We start from the raw sequence: 12,609 nt of genomic DNA, 5'->3' as shown, positions 1-12,609 counted from the left end.
TTATTATTTTCCACCCACATTTACGCCTCTACGCCTCTCCTCATTTCTTCCTTCCATCGTCCTCATTCTCCATCTCCCGCTCCCATCACTCCTCCTCTGGCTTTTTCACCGCCTCCGTCCGTCGACCTCGACTTCTGATCTTGAATTTTCACTTGAGTGCTGAGCAGATTGAGCAATAGCACTAAGCTATTTGCATCCTTAAACTCGCTGTGGCTATAGCCTTCCTCAGTTCTCAGATAAAAATGCCACAGATGAGTCAATGCCTCATCGAAACTGCCACCACATCTTTTGGAAAAAACAATCAAATTTTGTCATTTTCCACTTGAAATTAGCATTTTTTCCAAAGCTGCTCCAATATTTATTATTCAATCTTAAAAAAGTGATCTTCCTCTCAGATTTCCTTGATGGCTTAACAGTGTGCATGTGCATAAGCGCGGTCTGATTGAACATTATCGATTTACAACAATTTAGACTGTTAGTTTAGTGATATTGTGTCGAACTACTGGTGCAGGTTATGTTAACACAGATGTGACATAGAGGCATGTGACACATTCTAAAATCATCCTGACAACAGCTGTCAAAGGACTTTGTCAAACTGGGCCCCAGGGACCCCTAAAGGATCATTGAGGAGGTTCAAGGTGGTCCTGGGCTGAACACTTGTGCTGTTCTAGCATGCTGAGGAACACGGTGGGAAGTGGGGACTGGAGATGCAAGTGTATACACCACCAGTTGTGACCTCATTAGAGGGAGAGTATTAAAAAAGAGGAACGTAGGATTGACAAAATACCAGTGGCTGTTCATGTGAGTGAGTAATGGAAGCTATCTCTATAGTCCCGCTCCATCCATCCTGGGTTGGCACAGTCTTTTGCTTTGTGACTGCTGGCCTTGTTCCATCAGTAAGTGACCCAACACACATTTAATCCTCTGGCCTCATCTGTTCACAGCTTTAAAACTCACCCAACTCCTACACTCTAACCCCGGAGCACCTGTCTGCTCCTGCATCCTCTGCTCAGGTATGGATTGTCTGATGGCCACACACTGGCACTCAGCACATTAAAGAAGCATCTTTGAGCCTTTTAGATACTGAGGAAATAACCCCTTTTTTTATTTTTAGTTCTTCCTCCACAATGGACTCTGTGAGAGCACCAAAACCTACAGCTCCTCATCTCAACGGGCCACTTAAAGCTATAGAGCTGTAATAAATAAATAAAGCTGGAGTGCAAATGGAAAATGACAAATTACAAGCTGTACTTAAAATTTAAAAAGTGCTCTTGGCTGAGTACCAGAAACTTTCCGACGCTGCTGTTGAGAACTGCCATGACTCCACTCATTCAGTGATCACTCCCATTGATCATGGCTTGCCTGATCAAGCCTCCCCTGTTTACTACTTTAAACTCATTACTTAACCCTTGTATGGGAGACCACTGCAGCCCTGATGCCCTCGCTGTAGCGCCGCATTCCACCAACGCAGCCACCCAACCCCACCTTCACAAACACAGTTTTAGATCCCATTTCAAACCGTCTTTTCTTTTTTCCATTTATCTTCTTCATTGAACATAACATTGAACATAATCTCCTTTTTTTTTTTTTTGAGAAATTTCAAATTGCGTCATGAGTGTGTGAGCCCCACAGAGTGTATGAGGTAACCAATGAGCTGCAGCAGATGCAAAGAAACAGCCTCTTAGTTGTTCCTCTGGGAGCTCTGTATGGCTTTCAGCACATTAGGCCACATACAGTAATTGTAATTCACCAGGTCCTGGAAAAAAAACTTATACTTGAATGAAAAAAGCGACAACACAGAGGAAAAATACTAAAAGTACAGACGTGTTATCAGCAAAATGCGCACTTTCAGTGTGTTATGTCACGACAACAGTGTAGCTGCTTTATACTGCATGTATTTTATGTAACGCATCATATTTTTTAAGATGATCATTGGTTCTTTGCATGGTTAAGTTGCAAAGACACTGCTGACTATTGTTGCCAAATATACCTAGAGGAGTCAGCAAAAAATACATCAGAGGGGCGTAAGTTTAAAGCAGCATGAAAACACTCACGTAAATCACAAGTAACCCCAGAATAGCACTTGAGGGCTGTGCTTGTAATTAGTTAACCAGAGAAGACCATGAGGTCTTCTTCTAACAGGCGTTCGGCTTGTGTAATGGGCCTTCTCTTGGATCAAAACCGCCCTCTGCTGGTGAATCTGTGACATTGCTGCCAGAGCAAACAGAAGCTGCCTGCTGCAGCTTTTAGCCTTCATATTTCTGCATCTGACAGCTTCAGACAATGTTCCAAATTTTATTTCACAACGTTAAATAAACAGGAAATTTAATTTTAAGATGAAATGCGATTCATGTGTTGACTTGAAAGTGGTGCTAAAATGGAGAAAGGAGCTGAAGGAACAACGTCTGAACACTTGAAACTGCTTCTATAAACGCATTTCTTCATATTTCACGCACTCAGTCCGCAACATCCTGCGATAAACTGATGCTTTTCTGACTGCATGTTCAATCACAAACGTCATAGCTTCCTCTCGCACTATGTCACCGTTGTCTCCAGAGATGCGGAGAAAGAGCTACAATCTGGCCAAATCACGCCTTCATTTTTTATTTATTTTTTTTTTTTGGATAACGCTATCAGACCTCCTCTCGTGCCACAGGCCCGTGGCGGAAGTTGTAATTTAGGCCTCTCGTGACTGGATTTGGACTTGTTCTTGGAAAAAAAGCAGCCAGCTTGTACAATATGTAGGAGGGGGAGGTAGAAGATTTGGGAATGCCCTTTTTTCCCTCTTCTTAGACTGCTGACGCGTCCAGCGGCGACGTGCTGCGCCGACGCACCGTGGACTCGGATCCTCGCAGCTCCCACCATGTTATTCCACTTTCTACTTTTTGGGGCCTTGGTTTTCCAGGCTGAGGGCTACTTTTCGGAGGAGAGGTACCCGGAGGAGTCGAAAATGCAGCCTCCTACGGTGGTTGTAGCGATCATAGCCAGAAACACTGATCACTCTCTGCCGTACTACCTCGGAGCCCTGGAGAGACTCAACTACCCCAAAGATCGCATCTCTGTGTGGTGGGTTTTCCTGCATGCACTGCCGGCCTGTTTGTCGAGGGCTCTGCTTCTTTCTTTATCCGGCCACAGCAGCCGTTCAAAAGGTCAATGGCATTTAAATGAGTTTGTGCGAGCAGCGGCGTCCCACCCCTCCCCAATCCCCTCTGCTCCTTTCACCGCGCAGGCTGCCCTGCACTCCGCCACACTCATTTCCTACTGTGGCTTGCATGACATTTAATCCACTGTTTCCTCTAACTGACATGCTTTCTTACCAGTTATTTTTAAAAAAGGGTCTAAACAAATGATGGAAATCCACGAATTGAACTGCAGGGTTTTCAGCAGCGCCTCTGTGGGGAACTTCAGTAACTCTGATCTCATCTAGAAGTGATTCTGCTTGTAAATGTAAAGTTTGATTTGATGGATCTGGGCCTAAGAGGAAAGATTAGCTGTTGCTGGGTTGCCAATAATACAAAACCAGAGCTGTGATATGCATCTGACATGAGCCGTGGTAAACAATGATGTGGCAGCGTTAAAAAAAAGGGATGTTATGTACTTTGCATGAAGGTTTTCTCAGCAGTGTGTGTGTGCAGGATATGTCACAGTGTATGACATCCTATACTGTTATAGCAAAGTATTTTTTTGTCTGAAAATCCATTGGGAAATTGTTAATGGATGGAAGAACTAAACAAGTGCAAATGGAAAAACCTGAAAAATCGAAATAATTCTTCTCATTTATGCAAAAAACAATAAATCCTATAAATATCCAACATTGCAATAGAGAAGTTCTGCTAATTGATAGTTATCATCAAGATTAAATATTATTGCTAAATCTCTGACAGTTGTAAAATGTATCTTGATTGAGGGACTATACCAAGTTGCTTCCTACCAAGTAAAAGTTCACCGGAGGCGATATTCCAGCTCTGAAGTGGAAGCAAGGTTACTGTCACTGTAGAAATGACACTTTTGATTTTGCATGGTTAGTAAGTTACTAACAGGTGCCAGGAATGAGTCAGTGTGACACCCCAGTAAACAGCGCCTCTTCAAATTCAGTGATGCTCTTCAAAATGTCGATCGTCTTCTTAATTTTTAAGATTATTTGTACGTCTGTAATATTTTGTTGAAATTCATTTTCCCTCCATTGAACCAGCGTTTCAAACACGTCCGTGTCGTAAGTCTGATCTTCTCCCAGCATTTATCTTACACTCTGCTTTCTCTGTGCTCCTCAGGGCAGCCACGGATCACAACTCAGACAACACCACGGCCATTCTGAAAGAGTGGCTCACTGTCATGCAGAAGTTTTACCATTACGTTGAATGGAGGCCGATGGAGCAGCCCTCGTAAGTCCAAATATATTTAATGTGTTTTGTGCTTCTGACCTTCTCAAATCTGACCCAGGAAACATTCATATGAAGGAAAAGAAAGAAGCAAGCCTACTTTATCTCTTTTATTTTCATCAGGATCACAGTCAGACATCTCTTGTGTCATTCAGTTGGCGGAAAGCTGAATTAATCAACCGGGGGTGACCAAATACATGAACAAATGGTCCAAAACTGCACTTTTAGCACCGATCCCGCCCACTCGCTCTCACTCTTTTGGTCCGATGCACCGTGTAAGTTTATTAGCAGACCTCTCTGGCACACCTGTTAGTCATGGTGGAGCCACTGTACAGCCTACAGATAGCGCTCACTTTCACTTTGCATAATGAGGAATGATGCAGCGTGCCTCTGCTTGCCCCGAGTAACTCTGTGCGGACATCTATGTGAACTGAAGAGGCCATTAGTGGAAATGATTTGTGCATGTCAATTAGACAGTCTGACTGATCTCTGCTAATTTTACAGAATGTATTTGGGTAAAACAGTGCAGTAATAATCTGATATGTGTCTATTGCATCTCTCTGTCACAGGTCCTATGCAGGAGAGTTGGGTCCCAAGCATTGGCCCAACAGCAGATATGAGTACGTGATGAAGCTGAAGCAGGCAGCGCTCAACTTTGCCAGGAAACGCTGGGCCGATTACATCCTGGTACATAATAAAACAATCTTTCATGTGACAGCAGCGTCTGATTCAGACCAGGCCCCCGTCTCTTGATTTATCCGATGAGATTTGTTCCGTCTTTGCTGCTGTCGTTTCGTCCAAGAGAGAAAAAAAAAAAAAGTTCTGGCACCGGCTGTTGCCGGGACATGACGCCGCAGTCACTCTCCTGTTTCTCTCTCTCCTTTGTCCCCGTGTGTCTCGCTGCTTCAGTACGCTGACACAGACAACATCCTCACCAACCCAGACACGCTCAACCTGCTCATAGCGGAGAACAAGTCGGTCATCGCTCCCATGCTCGATTCTCAGGGGGCGTACTCCAACTACTGGTGCGGCATCACTCCGCAGGTGAGCATGAACTCTGAAAGCTGCGTGGAGGAGAAGTCAGTCGTTACTGTTGAGTTGTATACAAAGATGGCTAGAAAATAACCTCCTTACATCAAGTTTACTCCAGTGTATCTGATGCGTGCATGGATTCCAACTTAGAAATATATGTTTTAAAATAAATATCATTCCATTATTTCTGTGTCTACTATTTTGTCCCGACACACTCAGGGGTACTATCGGCGAACAGCAGAGTATTTCCCCACTCGCCACCGCCACAGGCTGGGCTGCTTCCCAGTGCCCATGGTCCACTCCACCATGCTGCTGGATTTGAGGAAGGAAGGCATGAAGAAGCTGGCCTTCTTCCCTCCTCACGAGGACTACTCGTGGCCCTACGACGACATCATCGTGTTCGCCTTCTCCTGCCGGGCCGCGGGTTCGTTGGCGCCCTTTTTGCGGTTGCCTTTTTGTAATCATGTCCACTTAAAACGGGGAGAAAAAGACAAGTAATTGGGCTCACTCTAATATCTCATCCATGTGAACTGATCTGTTCATTTTTGATGCTGCTCAGAGATACAGATGTACCTGTGTAACAAGGAGCGCTACGGCTACCTGAACGTCCCGGCCAAACCTCACCACACCTTGGAAGATGATGCCCTCAACTTTGTCCATGTCCACCTTGAGTCCATGAGTAAGAACACACAGAGAGATAACGGAAATGTATAAAAAGCAACAAACAGCATTTATCATGTTGTGTTGGCTCTAACTTGTGTCCCCTTGTGTCAAACAGTCGACGGTCCTCCAATGCACCCCTCACGCTACGTCCACATGTTCCCCAAACAGAGAGACCTCATGGGCTTCGATGAGGTAAGAGACGACCTGTTGATTTGCTGTTAGCTCTGTTTTAGACACACGGCCATGTCTGTGTTGATTTTTTGCTGTACCCTAACGTCTCAACTTATTGTTTATAACACAGTCTTTTGTTATATATTTACCCTGATTCTTGAATGGTATTAATCAAACATCTGGTGTTCTGCCTGTTTGTGCCTCGGCTGTCCAGGCATCTGCTTTTAATTACATTTTGAACACAAAGGGCTGTGAAATAAGGAAATGAAGGAAATCAACTTTTTTAAAGGCTTTTTTCATCAGTTTCATCAGAATATCATTACGTGGAAGGACTTTAAATGGGAGTTAATGGGACTTTAAATGGACTTTAAATGGGAGTTAATGGGATTGTCGTGCACTTAAATAACATTTGTCCTCCTCTCCACAGATATACCTGATTAATCTGCGACGGCGCCCTGATCGTAGAGAGCGGATGCTGTTCTCTCTGAATGAGCTGGAGGTTGACGTCAAGGTGGTGGACGCCGTGGATGGAAAGTGAGTACGCTCTCAGGGAATGAGTCGACGTGGTGCCAGCGCTCAGCTGGTGTGATTTCTGTGTTTCTGGTTTTCTCTGAGAAAGAGAAAAATCAGTACTGAAAAGCAGATAGTGACAGAAAAGGCAGATCTGAGAATGGTTGGTGAGTGCAGAAATGTACTGATGTTTAATTCATTCTACTGGGTTCTCAGATAGCACCCTAATGTTTGAAGCACAATCTGAATGATGGTAATTGGAAAATATCTGAACTCATGATGGAAAACAACAGAAAATGAACCCAAACACCAAAGCTGAGTTCAAGCTCCCACACATTTTTTTTTCATTTTTTTTCCTCTTATCACCAGTTACTTGTGCAACATAAAAACATTTAAACCCTTATTGTTTCTCCTGAATCATCCTCCTGATTTTTCTTTTTGCTCTTCCTCCCTCTTGCCTCCTCCCCTCCTCTTGTCTTTGCCTCTTTATTATTAGAAATGTAAGGATTTTTTTTTATCCAGCTCATGATTCGTGGCTCATTTCTTATCACGTTTTGAGTAAAGTCTTGACAGTGTGCTTTGAGGTTGTCTGTGTAGCTATGGAAATATGATATGATACGTGTGTGTGTGCTTGTGTGTGTAGTGCACTGAACAGTAGTGACATCAAGATCCTGGGTGTCGACCTCCTGCCAGGCTACTACGACCCGTTCTCTGGACGTACCCTGACCAAAGGAGAGGTGGGCTGCTTCCTCAGCCACTTCTTCATCTGGAAGGAGGTGAAAAGACACACACACACACACACACACATACATGAAAGTCTTTATTGGCATGGCTGACTAACAAACTCCGAACAGCCAAAGTGTAAAAATGACCTCCCTGAGCCAGACTAACTGTTTCCCCTGTTTCCATGTTTGATGTTTGATAAGTTTCGAGTTGAGGTTTTGCCAACTTGGAAACTGACAAAAAAAGGGTCTCTTCCATTTTTTAAATTCCTTCTCTGTATTCCTTCACCACCTCTTGGTCATTCTGAAACAAGCGTTTGTCCCTCTTCTGCTCAGATGGTGGACATGCAGATGGACAAGGTGCTGGTCTTTGAGGACGACGTTCGCTTCCAGGCCAACTTCAAACGACGTGTCCTCAGACTGATGGAGGAGGTGGAGCAGGTGGAGCTGGACTGGGACATCATGTAAGAAGGACATGTTTTATTTGGATGGTTTGTGCTTTAATAGGGGTTACGGTGAGGTTTAGTATCCTGAAAAATTCTGGTGTGTGTGTGTGTTGAGGAAGGGGGGGCAGAAGGAATGCACTGCACATCACTCACTTGTGTGTCAGCGTTTGTGCGATGGAGGTATCCAGAGGAGATTTTTCACTGAAACCCTGCTGACATGCTTACACAAAACTTAAGACCCACGTTGAAAGCATTTCTGTGTGTCAGTGAACAGAACTCAAACAATGGTTGGACACACGTGCAGAACAAATGCTGCAAAAAAAGACAGTGCCTTAAAAATGGTTTCCGACCCATTTGGCAACAAAGTAGAGCGACTCTGCAACAGATTTCAGGACCCAGATGTTTTAAATATTTCTTTGTTTCTTCTCCCTCGCCCTCTTTCCTTTCTCATTGTGGCTTTACGTTTGCTGCAGATACTTCGGCAGGAAGCAGGTGAACCCTGGAAAGGAGGAGCCGGTGGAGAACGTTCGCAATTTGGTGGTGGCCGACTACTCGTATTGGACCCTGTCCTATGCCATGTCCCTGCAGGGAGCCCAAAAGCTGCTCAACGCTGAGCCGCTGTCCAAGATGCTGCCTGTCGACGAGTTCCTGCCCATCATGTATGACAAACATCCCAAGTATGTATAACAACGCTGCAGATATGACCCTGCATTCTTTGACTTTGATGAACATTTTGATGAAATTATGTATTTTCTCAGTCATTTTCACATTCTGACACTCCTGTGATAAAACTCCTTCAGCTCTGCACAGCCTCCCTCTGCTGCCAGACCTATAAAGCTAAAACTGACCTTGTAACTGCTAAAAACATTCTTCCTTATAGTGGCCTACACTTGAATCCACGCTATATATTTTGCCTTGTTTTTTGTGGCGTGAGTAGATTGAAGAACTATAGTGAAGTCTGTGCTTTACTTCTACGAGTTTCTTTGAAAATAAGGTCAGTTTTGGCCATGATCTCTATTCTTGTCAGTTTAATGTCTTGCGCTTGTCGAGCTGAAGCTAAAAACACCACATTTCAAAGAAGGTCCTTAATCCTTCTGAACATTTTTCCTTTGATGATGTCCAGGTTTCAACATTTCTCTCTTGGATCGATCGTCTGGATTTTTGGAAATGTGGATGGCCACTTTATTTCGATGCAGTGTGGTTGTGCTGAACTTTGTAGAATTGTACCCAGAGGATGAATCCCCTATGATGACCCCCAGATTTTCCCTCTAGTATCAGCACGAGGTTCACATTTTTGTCTGTGAGTGAAATCTCTTGACAGCTACATTCAGACATTCATGTTCCCCTCAAGTTGAATTTAACCAGCTTTGGTGAACCCTTAACATTCCATTTAGCGCCACCGTCAGGTCAAAATTTTTATTTTGCCAATACTTTCCGAATTACATCCCATCAGCCTCGGCTGTATGTCATGATTAGTTCTAGTTTGCAAATGCTATAACTCTAAACTTAGACACTGAACATGGTAAAACCTGCTAAATGTTAGCATGCCATTGTTAGCATTGTTCTGTAAGCACAGCTGCGCTCGAGCACAGCCTCACAGAGCTGCTAGCATGGCTTGTTTACTGTCTTTAATTCATGCTGGCTCCACATGTGCTCCAGCCAAGGATGCCTCAAAACAGCAACAACACTTAGATCCTCCCACCAGTCCAAAAGTGCTCATCTTTGTCCTCCCACAATCCCATAACTCACTCAAGATGTTTGGTGATGTCATTCTGATTGTTCGTTTCATATAAAGGCAGTCTGACGTACACTTATTGTGTCATCTTCAAACACTTCAGTTTTGTAAAACACAAACTTCACCTAAAGTCTGTTCTTTTTTTTCATTTATTGGCAGCATCTATGCAACACCGACCCTAACATCTCTTAAATTAGCCCCAATCAAAAGACTTTCTCGTCATCCCACAGTCATGATCTAACAGAGTAACTGAGACACATAGGAGGCGCTGACTGTAAGAGATGAAACGCAGCTTGGGCTGAAGGGCCTGCAAACCAGAAGGCCTGGCAGTGTCTGTGTGCTCCATCATGTGTGGAAAACTGGCTTATAGCCAACCTACTCTCTCTATTCTCTCTCTTTCTCCCTCACCTCTGTGATTCTAATTCGATATGCTTGACTAGTCCGCTAAGAGTACACAACGACAGCACACCACACACTGGTCCTCCTGTCGCCCTTCATGCTAAGAGTAACTGAACTGTTTTGAAAATCAGCCTCTGTTTCCATCTGTTGTCACAATGTGTGCTAATGTTTGATTTCTTATGCAGTTTTTCACACTGTTAAATATTTTTTATTGTGACACGCTCAATATGTGTTAAAGTCTCAAATGAACCATATCTACATAAACTCTCTCACTCTGGTCTCTCTGCAGCGAGGACTACAAGTCCCATTTCCTCAACAGGAACTTACAAGCCTTCAGTACACGCCCCCTCCTGGTGCAGCCGTGCCACTACGCCGGTGATCCCCAGTGGGTGAGCGACACAGAGACGTCCACCCTGTGGGACGATGACTCCGTGCGCACTGACTGGAGGGGTTCCCACAAGACCCTGAAAGGGTCCGCGCCGTCGCCCGACATGCTGTCGGGTGCCTACAGAGATGAGCTTTAGTGCGGAGCGGACGTCGCCGTCCGGAGGACCTGCAGGTCAAAAGGCCACGAGGTCAGAGGGACAGACGCTGAGGAGAGGAAGCGTTCTCACACTTCACACCACTGACGTGCTCAGTGTCTTTTAAACTTTGTGGCTTTGGATTTTTCGAAGCATTTAACGTGTATATATAAGTGAACAGAAGGGACAGTGCTGATTACGGCTGTTTCTAAAGACATGTCAAACAGTGGGTGTTTTGATACGTGTACAGGTGTCTTAGCGATTCAAATGCTTGAACTTGCACATTATTCTTGAGAACAATCCATACTTTAGGTTGTTGTTTTTTTTTTTTTACTTTATTCAGACATTTTTAATATTATGAGATAAAGTTTGAATGGTTGATGTCAAGAGCATTTTTGCTTGAATGTATGCTCCTGATGGTGTGTGTGCTTGTGTTGATTCCATGTTTCTAATGCTAATTACTCAGCTTTTAGGGAGAGCGGTTGAGCACTGACTGGTGCGACAGTAGCTGCACTGGTCACAAATCCTGGAAAGTCTGGACAAAGGCCTTATATATCTATCATTTCTTGTTTTCAGTGTTGGTATACTGTTCTTTTCTCCATTTGTGCATGTCATCCATCAGGTATTTAACACAAAGCTAGACTGACCCTGACTAATATGTCCCGTGGCTTTAAAACTGATGTACCTCATGGTTGCTAGGGACAGTATGAGACTGTTTCATTGGTACCAGATTGTATTCAGGAAGTATTTTGTTTGTGAAACGAACACATTGAATGTTTGCATTTGAATAATTTAAGCTTCTTTAAAATGTTTTTTTCTCAGAATAATAGTCATGAATAAATTAACTGTAATACCATTGACTCATTAGAATACCATTTACCGCACAGCTGTCATCTAATAGTCTTATATTTATCCACAGAAATTGGATTTCAAATTCAGATTATATTTATGTTCTACTGCCACCAGGTCAGTGTTAGTGTTTTCAGAATTATCAAACTGTGTACGGAACATATATTTTTGTTCAGATAAAACCCACAAAATATATGGGCTCCAGCTAAGACATAGCTTACATTCCTCTTAAGTATTTTAAAAGGCAGTAAATCTCAAATATGTTTCATGTCATTTAAGTTTAAGGAACAGTAATCTGTTTGTATTGACAGTGCATATTCTTGGCACTATAATACTGCACAGTTATTCGAATCAGTGGACACATTTTTTATCATGTTTTATCATAAATGGTGACCAGTTTAGACATGCAGCACATCATTATGGGAGTGCTTTATCTAAAAGGGGGTCTTTGGCCCTCGTGGTGTCAAGCATTCGTCCAGCTTTGGCAGAGTGCTGCTACTTTCCTGTGCTACATCATGTGTTAAAAATTCCCCCCACACCTGTGGCATGAGTCTGTAAAAGCCATATTAAAGAACAGCCTTTAATAAACTTTTTGTGGCGTCACTGGGATCCGTAAGTCTTAGAATATGTTGACTGTTCTTCTGCACAGGTTTGCAATGCAAGTAACTGATAATTCTGATCTGAGTTCATATATTTACATTGTACCTGTTAGTGTGAGTGTTGCTTTTCCTTCACGTCTTAATTTATTCATTGAGTCTTAATGTGATTGATGGATGAGTCACATAACATGGTGTAAATAGTATTCAGATTCTATAAAACAGGATGAGAGGACAACTGTTTCCCAATCTTGCAAATATTAATACAGAATGTTTTTGCTCTTTTCCATTAATTGGATGTCATTATGCGTTTTATATTAGTTAATATAACAATAAACTTTCTAAAGGACATTATCTAAGTGTACAGCAATTTGAAAAAAATACTACCAGATGTTGCACTGAAAAAAATCCACCACAAGAGAGTGTAATAGTTTTTTTTATGCAGTAACCAGGTGAGTTAGGTGTGATACTAGTCTATGAATTCATGAAAGTTGTGGCAGTGTCCACCTCTCAGTCTTCAACCATGTCCACTTTTCAGCATTATTCTTGACCCGTCCACCAGATGTCTCCAGACCTTCTGTTTCCG

At 43.1% G+C, this 12,609-nt stretch overlaps 1 protein-coding gene across 1 annotated transcript; it reads left to right on the top strand.

Annotated features, from left to right (window-relative positions):
* The first annotated feature begins 2,668 nt into the window (after nucleotides 1-2,668).
* cercam (cerebral endothelial cell adhesion molecule) lies at nucleotides 2,669-12,364 on the top strand. Its single transcript, XM_041959831.1, has 12 exons — nucleotides 2,669-3,066; nucleotides 4,272-4,382; nucleotides 4,949-5,066; nucleotides 5,289-5,423; nucleotides 5,631-5,835; nucleotides 5,971-6,090; nucleotides 6,190-6,266; nucleotides 6,673-6,779; nucleotides 7,399-7,531; nucleotides 7,814-7,941; nucleotides 8,397-8,600; nucleotides 10,347-12,364. Exons 1-12 carry the CDS (start codon nucleotides 2,864-2,866, stop codon nucleotides 10,579-10,581), a joined length of 1,776 nt encoding a protein of 591 aa, XP_041815765.1. The 5' UTR covers nucleotides 2,669-2,863; the 3' UTR covers nucleotides 10,582-12,364.
* Nucleotides 12,365-12,609: the final 245 nt, after the last annotated feature.

This window comes from Chelmon rostratus, chromosome 19 (genome assembly GCF_017976325.1).
Source record: "Chelmon rostratus isolate fCheRos1 chromosome 19, fCheRos1.pri, whole genome shotgun sequence".
Lineage (NCBI taxonomy): Eukaryota > Metazoa > Chordata > Actinopteri > Chaetodontiformes > Chaetodontidae > Chelmon > Chelmon rostratus.
Note: the sequence above shows the minus strand (reverse complement) of the source record. Positions and strands in the feature narration are given on the sequence as shown.